Source organism: Pseudoliparis swirei, chromosome 16 (genome assembly GCF_029220125.1).
Source record: "Pseudoliparis swirei isolate HS2019 ecotype Mariana Trench chromosome 16, NWPU_hadal_v1, whole genome shotgun sequence".
NCBI lineage: Eukaryota > Metazoa > Chordata > Actinopteri > Perciformes > Liparidae > Pseudoliparis > Pseudoliparis swirei.
The window spans coordinates 2129387-2140396 of NC_079403.1; the positions used below are offsets into that span (position 1 = coordinate 2129387).

The 11010-nt window shown below is 42.6% G+C and overlaps 1 protein-coding gene across 1 annotated transcript; it reads right to left on the reverse strand.

Annotated features, from left to right (window-relative positions):
- Positions 1 to 428: 428 nt before the first annotated feature.
- Positions 429 to 9734, reverse strand: emc9 (ER membrane protein complex subunit 9). The gene is made up of 6 exons (XM_056433432.1): positions 9633 to 9734; positions 9290 to 9526; positions 2106 to 2182; positions 1966 to 2035; positions 1731 to 1825; positions 429 to 725 (listed from the first exon to the last, which is right to left on the reverse strand). Exons 2-6 carry the CDS (start codon positions 9482 to 9484, stop codon positions 545 to 547), a joined length of 618 nt encoding a protein of 205 aa, XP_056289407.1. The 5' UTR covers positions 9485 to 9526; positions 9633 to 9734; the 3' UTR covers positions 429 to 544.
- Between the last annotated feature and the right edge of the window lie 1276 nt (positions 9735 to 11010).

Genomic DNA, 11010 nt, shown 5'->3' on the forward strand with positions numbered 1-11010 from the left:
GGCTGCTTCCTCTTCCTGGTCTACACGTTAGGGGGCTGCTTCCTCTTCCTGGTCTACGTTGGGGCTGCTTCCTCTTCCTGGTCTACACGTTGGGGGGCTGCTTCCTCTTCCTGGTCTACATGTTAGGGGGCTGCTTCCTCTTCCTGGTCTACACGTTGGGGGGCTGCTTCCTCTTCCTGGTCTACACATTGGGGGGCTGCTTCCTCTTCCTGGTCTACACGTTGGGGGGCTACTTCCTCTTCCTGGTCTACACGTTGGGGGGCTGCTTCCTCTTCCTGGTCTACACGTTGGGGGGCTGCTTCCTCTTCCTGGTCTACACGTTGGGGGGCTGCTTCCTCTTCCTGGTCTACACGTTGGGGGGCTGCTTCCTCTTCCTGGTCTACACGTTGGGGGGCTGCTTCCTCTTCCTGGTCTACACGTTGGGAGGCTGCTTCCTCTTCCTGGTCTACACGTTGGGGGGCTGCTTCCTCTTCCTGGTCTACACGTTGGGGGGCTGCTTCCTCTTCCTGGTCTACACGTTGGGGGGCTGCTTCCTCTTCCTGGTCTACACGTTGCCGTTGGCCGGCGAGGCGAGCTCGGCGATCTTGGCGTTCAGCCTCTGATTGGTCCAGTCCTTGGTGATGTCATCCAGGTGGCTGTCGAAGTCCACCAGGTGCGCCTGCTCTCCGGCCTCCAGCAGCTGGCCGGCGATGGCCTGAGTCTCCTCCCAGTGCCGCAGCATGATGCTGGACCACCGGGGGGGGGGGGTTAAACAATTAACTATTTAACATGAAGCAGTGACGCCCAACACAACATTAATACACAGCAGAGATGCACCGATCAGGTTTTTGGTGCCGATCACTGAAATCAGTATCTGCCGATCTGATAATACCGATCACGGTGTCGATTGAAGCATTCTATTTATTGTGGAGCATTATTGCTATGAGGACTATGAGGAAATACATATATAAAGCACCTCAAACATTAAAGAAATTACAGATTTCTTTAAACATTTAGGACTTTTACTTTGAAAAATGTCCTAATTGATACATTAAAATTGTTTGATTGCTGTTGTAGGGGATTTCAGATATGTATGGAACACATCTGCATCATTCATTTCCTGGAACTCTTGGGGAAATCTATAGACAGGACTTTGTTTAACATACAAAAGTCTGACTTATTTTTATAAACTCTTCCTTGGTACAGTACAAATGTTTTAATGTTAGCATAATTTCAGCTAAATCTAAGAAACGATCTATAAAAATACAAAATCAGTTCATTGTTTACTTGTATATGTTTGTGTGTGATTTGTCGACATCTTATTTTGAAAAACGGATGTTGTTTCACGTGGTTCTTTCCGCTAACTCTCTCAAACCCTCTCGCTCCCGATGGAATGTGTTTAGCGTGAGCATCTCTAGGGGCTCAGAGCCTCAGACATGTGAGAGTCGGCTGAGTCGACCCAGAGATTCAACTCGGGGGACGGGGAGCCGCTCGGTGGTGAGCATCCCCTCTGACCTCTGACCTCTGACCTCTGACCTCTGCGGCCCTCGCCGGGCGCATCGTCTCCGTTGCGCCGCGATTGAAACGTCTGATAGTTCTCACAGATGTTACGTCATCTGATCGGCCGTTTTGAGAACGCCGATCAAAACCGATAATGGGAATATCGGCCGATATGGATCGGCGCCGATCAGATCGGTGCATCCCTAATACACGTCTTTTACTTTTTAGGTTGAATTACAACAACAACTCACGTGTGCTTGTCTTTGAGCAGCCATCTTGAATCTTTGCGCTCGTACATGACGATGGGCGGAACGCGATAGTCAGAGGTCATCTTACCGCCGTCCAGCTGGGGAGCGAAGCACAAGAAGCTTTGGATGCCGTTTCTGGGCCCCGAGCGGCCGACAGGAAGTGGCTCAACCGGCCGACAGGAAGTGGCTCAACCGGCCAAAAGGAAGTGGCTCAACCAGCTGACAGGAAGTGGCTCACCATCAACAGGACCGCGTTGTCGAACTGCTCGGAGATCTTGTCGGCGATCTTCAGCGCACACGGAGTCGGGCTGCGGAGGAGAGAAAGTTCTGGTCACTGGAGGAAGAACCGGCAGAACATCTGGAGGACGAGGAGCTCACCTGCTGTCCGACACGCAGGCGTTGGACTGGTAGTATCCCACAATCCTTTGCTGCGTCTGAGAACACCACACGTCCACCTGAGGCCGAGAGAGCACGTCAAAAACACTGCAAATACTCCCTCAGTACTTCTACTGGTTTAAAGACGGTAATACTTCCTCCCTCAGTACTTCTACTGGTTTAAAGACGGTAATACTTCCTCCCTCAGTACTTCTACTGGTTTAAAGACTGTAATACTTCCTCCCTCAGTACTTCTACTGGTTTAAAGACTGTAATACTTCCTCCCTCAGTACTTCTACTGGTTTAAAGACTGTAATACTTCCTCCTCAGTACTTCTACTGGTTTAAAGACTGTAATACTTCCTCCCTCAGTACTTCTACTGGTTTAAAGACTGTAATACTTCCTGCCTCAGTACTTCTACTGGTTTAAAGACTGTAATACTTCCTCCTCAGTACTTCTACTGGTTTAAAGACTGTAATACTTCCTCCTCAGTACTTCTACTGGTTTAAAGACTGTAATACTTCCTCCCTCAGTACTTCTACTGGTTTAAAGACTGTAATACTTCCTCCCTCAGTACTTCTACTGGTTTAAAGACTGTAATACTTCCTCACTCAGTACTTCTACTGGTTTAAAGACTGTAATACTTCCTCCCTCAGTACTTCTACTGGTTTAAAGACTGTAATACTTCCTCCCTCAGTACTTCTACTGGTTTAAAGACTGTAATACTTCCTCAGCTCAGTACTTCTACTGGTTTAAAGACGCTAATACTTCCTCCCTCAGTAGTTCTACTGATTTAAAGACTGTTATACTTCCTCCTCAGTACTTCTACAGGGTTAAAGACGGTAATACTTCCTCCCTCAGTACTTCTCCTGGTTTAAAGACTGTAATACTTCCTCCTCAGTACTTCTACTGGTTTAAAGACTGTAATACTTCCTCCTCAGTACTTCTACTGGTTTAAAGACTGTAATACTTCCTCCCTCAGTACTTCTACTGGTTTAAAGACTGTAATACTTCCTCCTCAGTACTTCTACTGGTTTAAAGACTGTAATACTTCCTCCTCAGTACTTCTACTGGTTTAAAGACTGTAATACTTCCTCCTCAGTACTTCTACTGGTTTAAAGACTGTAATACTTCCTCCTCAGTACTTCTACTGGTTTAAAGACTGTAATACTTCCTCCTCAGTACTTCTACTGGTTTAAAGACTGTAATACTTCCTCCCTCAGTACTTCTACTGGATTAAAGACTGTAATACTTCCTCCTCAGTACTTCTACTGGTTTAAAGACTGTAATACTTCCTCCTCAGTACTTCTACTGGTTTAAAGACTGTAATACTTCCTCCTCAGTACTTCTACTGGTTTAAAGACTGTAATACTACCTCCCTCAGTACTTGTACTGGTTTAAAGACGGTAATACTTCCTCCTCAGTACTTCTACTGGTTTAAAGACTGTAATACTTCCTCCCTCAGTACTTCTACTGGTTTAAAGACTGTAATACTTCCTCCTCAGTACTTCTACTGGTTTAAAGACTGTAATACTTCCTCCTCAGTACTTCTACTGGTTTAAAGACTGTAATACTTCCTCCTCAGTACTTCTACTGGTTTAAAGACTGTAATACTTCCTCCTCAGTACTTCTACTGGTTTAAAGACTGTAATACTTCCTACCTCAGTACTTCTACTGGTTTAAAGACTGTAATACTTCCTCCTCAGTACTTCTACTGGTTTAAAGACTGTAATACTTCCTCCTCAGTACTTCTACTGGTTTAAAGACTGTAATACTTCCTCCTCAGTACTTCTACTGGTTTAAAGACTGTAATACTTCCTCCTCAGTACTTCTACTGGTTTAAAGACTGTAATACTTCCTCCTCAGTACTTCTACTGGTTTAAAGACTGTAATACTTCCTCCTCAGTACTTCTACTGGTTTAAAGACTGTAATACTTCCTCCCTCAGTACTTCTACTGGTTTAAAGACTGTAATACTTCCTCCTCAGTACTTCTACTGGTTTAAAGACTGTAATACTTCCTCCTCAGTACTTCTACTGGTTTAAAGACTGTAATACTTCCTCCTCAGTACTTCTACTGGTTTAAAGACTGTAATACTTCCTCCTCAGTACTTCTACTGGTTTAAAGACTGTAATACTTCCTCCATCAGTACTTCTACTGGTTTAAAGACTGTAATACTTCCTCCCTCAGTACTTCTACTGGTTTAAAGACTGTAATACTTCCTCCCTCAGTACTTCTACTGGTTTAAAGACTGTAATACTTCCTCCCTCAGTACTTCTACTAGTTTAAAGACTGTAATACTTCCTCCCTCAGTACTTCTACTGGTTTAAAGACTGTAATACTTCCTCCCTCAGTACTTCTACTGGTTTAAAGACTGTAATACTTCCTCCCTCAGTACTTCTACTGGTTTAAAGACTGTAATACTTCCTCCCTCAGTACTTCTACTGGTTTAAAGACTGTAATACTTCCTCCCTCAGTACTTCTACTGGTTTAAAGACTGTAATACTTCCTCCTCCAGTACTTCTGCAGGTATAAAGACGGTAATACTTCCTCCCTCAGTACTTCTACTGGTTTAAAGACTGTAATACTTCCTCCTCAGTACTTCTACTGGTTTAAAGACTGTACTTCCTCCTCAGTACTTCTACTGGTTTAAAGACTGTAATACTTCCTCCTCAGTACTTCTACTGGTTTAAAGACTGTAATACTTCCTCCTCAGTACTTCTACTGGTTTAAAGACTGTAATACTTCCTCCTCAGTACTTCTACTGGTTTAAAGACTGTAATACTTCCTCCTCAGTACTTCTACTGGTTTAAAGACTGTAATACTTCCTCCTCAGTACTTCTACTGGTTTAAAGACTGTAATACTTCCTCCTCAGTACTTCTACTGGTTTAAAGACTGTAATACTTCCTCCTCAGTACTTCTACTGGTTTAAAGACTGTAATACTTCCTCCTCAGTACTTCTACTGATTTAAAGACTGTAATACTTCCTCCCTCAGTACTTCTACTGGTTTAAAGACGGTAATACTTCCTCCCTCAGTACTTCTACTGGTTTAAAGACTGTAATACTTCCTCCCTCAGTACTTCTACTGGTTTAAAGACTGTAATACTTCCTCCCTCAGTACTTCTACTGGTTTAAAGACTGTAATACTTCCTCCCTCAGTACTTCTACTGGTTTAAAGACTGTAATACTTCCTCCCTCAGTACTTCTACTGGTTTAAAGACTGTAATACTTCCTCCCTCAGTACTTCTACTGGTTTAAAGACTGTAATACTTCCTCCCTCAGTACTTCTACTGGTTTAAAGACTGTAATACTTCCTCCATCAGTACTTCTACTGGTTTAAAGACGGTAATACTTCCTCCCTCAGTACTTCTACTGGTTTAAAGACTGTAATACTTCCTCCTCAGTACTTCTACTGGTTTAAAGACTGTAATACTTCCTCCTCAGTACTTCTACTGGTTTAAAGACTGTAATACTTCCTCCCTCAGTACTTCTACTGGTTTAAAGACTGTAATACTTCCTCCTCAGTACTTCTACTGGTTTAAAGACTGTAATACTTCCTCCTCAGTACTTCTACTGGTTTAAAGACTGTAATACTTCCTCCCTCAGTACTTCTACTGGTTTAAAGACTGTAATACTTCCTCCCTCAGTACTTCTACTGGTTTAAAGACTGTAATACTTCCTCCTCAGTACTTCTACTGGTTTAAAGACTGTAATACTTCCTCCCTCAGTACTTCTACTGGTTTAAAGACTGTAATACTTCCTCCCTCAGTACTTCTACTGGTTTAAAGACTGTAATACTTCCTGCCTCAGTACTTCTACTGGTTTAAAGACTGTAATACTTCCTCCCTCAGTACTTCTACTGGTTTAAACACTGTAATACTTCCTCACTCAGTACTTCTACTGGTTTAAAGACTGTAATACTTCCTCCCTCAGTACTTCTACTGGTTTAAAGACTGTAATACTTCCTCCCTCAGTACTTCTACTGGTTTAAAGACTGTAATACTTCCTCCCTCAGTACTTCTACTGGTTTAAAGACTGTAATACTTCCTCCTCAGTACTTCTACTGGTTTAAAGACTGTAATACTTCCTCCTCAGTACTTCTACTGGTTTAAAGACTGTAATACTTCCTCCTCAGTACTTCTACTGGTTTAAAGACTGTAATACTTCCTCCTCAGTACTTCTACTGGTTTAAAGACTGTAATACTTCCTCCTCAGTACTTCTACTGGTTTAAAGACTGTAATACTTCCTCCCTCAGTACTTCTACTGGTTTAAAGACTGTAATACTTCCTCCTCAGTACTTCTACTGGTTTAAAGACTGTAATACTTCCTCCTCAGTACTTCTACTGGTTTAAAGACTGTAATACTTCCTCCTCAGTACTTCTACTGGTTTAAAGACTGTAATACTTCCTCCCTCAGTACTTCTACTGGTTTAAAGACTGTAATACTTCCTCCCTCAGTACTTCTACTGGTTTAAAGACTGTAATACTTCCTCGCTCAGTACTTCTACTGGTTTAAAGACGGTAATACTTCCTCCCTCAGTACTTCTACTGGTTTAAAGACTGTAATACTTCCTCCTCAGTACTTCTACTGGTTTAAAGACTGTAATACTTCCTCCCTCAGTACTTCTACTGGTTTAAAGACTGTAATACTTCCTCCTCAGTACTTCTACTGGTTTAAAGACTGTAATACTTCCTCCCTCAGTACTTCTACTGGTTTAAAGACTGTAATACTTCCTCCCTCAGTACTTCTACTGGTTTAAAGACTGTAATACTTCCTCCTCAGTACTTCTACTGGTTTAAAGACTGTAATACTTCCTCCCTCAGTACTTCTACTGGTTTAAAGACTGTAATACTTCCTCCCTCAGTACTTCTACTGGTTTAAAGACTGTAATACTTCCTCCCTCAGTACTTCTACTGGTTTAAAGACTGTAATACTTCCTCCTCAGTACTTCTACTGGTTTAAAGACTGTAATACTTCCTCCCTCAGTACTTCTACTGGTTTAAAGACTGTAATACTTCCTTCCTCAGTACTTCTACTGGTTTAAAGACGGTAATACTTCCTCCCTCAGTACTTCTACTAGTTTAAAGACTGTAATACTTCCTCCTCAGTACTTCTACTGGTTTAAAGACTGTAATACTTCCTCCTCAGTACTTCTACTGGTTTAAAGACTGTAATACTTCCTCCTCAGTACTTCTACTGGTTTAAAGACTGTAATACTTCCTCCCTCAGTACTTCTACTGGTTTAAAGACTGTAATACTTCCTCCCTCAGTACTTCTACTGGTTTAAAGACGGTAATACTTCCTCCCTCAGTACTTCTACTGGTTTAAAGACTGTAATACTTCCTCCCTCAGTACTTCTACTGGTTTAAAGACTGTAATACTTCCTCCCTCAGTACTTCTACTGGTTTAAAGACTGTAATACTTCCTCCGTCAGTACTTCTACTGGTTTAAAGACTGTAATACTTCCTCCTCAGTACTTCTACTGGTTTAAAGACTGTAATACTTCCTCCTCAGTACTTCTACTGGTTTAAAGACTGTAATACTTCCTCCTCAGTACTTCTACTGGTTTAAAGACTGTAATACTTCCTCCTCAGTACTTCTACTGGTTTAAAGACTGTAATACTTCCTCCTCAGTACTTCTACTGGTTTAAAGACTGTAATACTTCCTCCTCAGTACTTCTACTGGTTTAAAGACTGTAATACTTCCTCCTCAGTACTTCTACTGGTTTAAAGACTGTAATACTTCCTCCCTCAGCACTTCTACTGGTTTAAAGACTGTAATACTTCCTCCCTCAGTACTTCTACTGGTTTAAAGACTGTAATACTTCCTCCCTCAGTACTTCTACTGGTTTAAAGACTGTAATACTTCCTCCTCAGTACTTCTACTGGTTTAAAGACTGTAATACTTCCTCCCTCAGTACTTCTACTGGTTTAAAGACGGTAATACTTCCTCCCTCAGTACTTCTACTGGTTTAAAGACGGTAATACTTCCTCCCTCAGTACTTCTACTGGTTTAAAGACGGTAATACTTCCTCCCTCAGTACTTCTACTGGTTTAAAGATGGTAATACTTCCTCCCTCAGTACTTCTACTGGTTTAAAGACTGTAATACTTCCTCCCTCAGCACTTCTACTGGTTTAAAGACTGTAATACTTCCTCCTCAGTACTTCTACTGGTTTAAAGACTGTAATACTTCCTTCAGTACTTCTACTGGTTTAAAGACTGTAATACTTCCTCCCTCAGTACTTCTACTGGTTTAAAGACTGTAATACTTCCTCCCTCAGTACTTCTACTGGTTTAAAGACGGTAATACTTCCTCCCTCAGTACTTCTACTGGTTTAAAGACTGTAATACTTCCTCCTCAGTACTTCTACTGGTTTAAAGACTGTAATACTTCCTCCTCAGTACTTCTACTGGTTTAAAGACTGTAATACTTCCTCCTCAGTACTTCTACTGGTTTAAAGACTGTAATACTTCCTCCCTCAGTACTTCTACTGGATTAAAGTCGGTAATACTTCCTCCTCAGTACTTCTACTGGTTTAAAGACTGTAATACTTCCTCCTCAGTACTTCTACTGGTTTAAAGACTGTAATACTTCCTCCTCAGTACTTCTACTGGTTTAAAGACTGTAATACTTCCTCCCTCAGTACTTCTACTGGTTTAAAGACTGTAATACTTCCTCCCTCAGTACTTCTACTGGTTTAAAGACTGTAATACTTCCTCCTCAGTACTTCTACTGGTTTAAAGACTGTAATACTTCCTCCTCAGTACTTCTACTGGTTTAAAGACTGTAATACTTCCTCCTCAGTACTTCTACTGGTTTAAAGACTGTAATACTTCCTCCTCAGTCCTTCTACTGGTTTAAAGACTGTAATACTTCCTCCCTCAGTACTTCTACTGGTTTAAAGACTGTAATACTTCCTCCCTCAGTACTTCTACTGGTTTAAAGACTGTAATACTTCCTCCCTCAGTACTTCTACTGGTTTAAAGACTGTAATACTTCCTCCTCAGTACTTCTACTGGTTTAAAGACTGTAATACTTCCTCCCTCAGTACTTCTACTGGTTTAAAGACTGTAATACTTCCTCCCTCAGTACTTCTACTGGTTTAAAGACTGTAATACTTCCTCCCTTAGTACTTCTACCGGTTTAAAGACTGTCATACTTCCTCCACCACACCTGTCCTACCTGTGTGAGCGCCAGCTGGCTGATGGGGGCCAGCGGCAGGTGGGAGTGGAGCAGCGGCACGCAGTCCGTCACGCACACAGCGCCCCCTGCCGAGCCGGAGGACAGCAGCAGCCCGTTGATGCTGCACCGCGGAAAGAGGCAGGCGTGCAGGTACATCTTCACGTAGGCCCGGCAGGACAGCTCCACCTCGCCCATGATGGCGTGACCGTCGCCGTGGGGACGCGAGCGCGTCGGAAACTAGCGACAACACACCGGAAGCAGCGGCTGAACACGCGTCACACGGCGTCTTTACGTTCACCCGACAACCGGCGTCTTACAAACACAACGACATGAATACACTTACAGATGATCAATATGTCAGTTGATTCAATGTTTCCGACCGTGTTTGAGGTTTCTGAAGAGCTGAAGCCGCTGACTGTTTCTGTCAACAGCGAATTTTAAAAAGACGTCTGAAGGGATACTTCCGGTTCCGCCCACACGAGTTGAATATGTTCATCTGATTGGCCGAGAGGTCGTCCTCCGGGTTCTCTTTGGACCAACAAGGTGTCAATCATTTATTTTCAGCCTTCTTCAGCTGCGGTGTCATGGTTATGCTTTACACCACAGCGCCCCCTAGTGGACGGGATGTCGCCCGTCATGCGAGTTCTTTCAAAAGGGGTTAAAATGAAATTTAAATTGAATTAAATTACAATAAATTAAGAGCAACCAGTGGCGGGCCGTCAGGGCCAGCAAGGCCTTCTCTGCTGGCCTAAACATCATCAGAATATATATTTTTTTCTAAATATATTTTCCCACAAATATGTATTCAATTATTTCCCAGAGTAAGAGTTATTCTCTTCATTTCATAGCTTTCCTCTTGGTTGCGCTGCTGCCAGCCCCAGGTTGAGATTTGGAGGGCTGGTCTTTATGTTAGATCTTTTATCCAATCATATTCAGCCATCGTGTGTTGCCAGGGGGCTAAAATCTGCCCTTAGGCCTTCAGAATCAACATTGCGGGCGCTGGTAGCTTCAAGTGAATGGGAATGACAATGTTGTGTCAACCAATCAGCTTTAGAGTTGGCTCCTCTAGGCCCCGGAACCGGCACAGGAGCCAGCTAGCAGGCGGAGTGCTGCACGTCTTTTGATTGGATTACCAATATTGCAGAACCTCAGAACTAGGAAACTGAATTTGATAGACTGTACAACAGAGTCATTGAAGTCTTCTTGAGGAAAGAAAGAAGGATGGATTTTGTGTTCAAATAATCAGTCTTTGGTGAGTAGGCATACAATGCATTCTATTTTTTATTAAATGTGTCTGTATGTTTGGCACAAAATAAAATGGCAAATAGCCTATGTTGCAAATTATTTGTTTTCTTTCTTTTATTTTCAGTGAATAGTTATGTGTCTTTATCATCACGGTGAAACTGCTTTGGGTGCGACAATGCCCTGTTTAGTGAACAAACTAGTGCAAGTTACTTTTTCTTCTTCTTTTTCTCCGTCCCGATGCGCGCATTCTGCAGCGCGCGAGACGGAGAGCCGAGAGAAATGACATGCTGTTGTGTAGATACGATCAACATCAGACGGCTGTTTAGTTTAATAAATGAACAAAGACGTGCTATAGAGAAAATGACGGGGGCGGGCCAATTTTTTTTAATGTCATGCGATCTACCAATACTACGCCGCGATCGACCGGTAGGTCGCGATCGAGGTATTGAGCAGCCCTGGTCTAGAGCCATGGCATC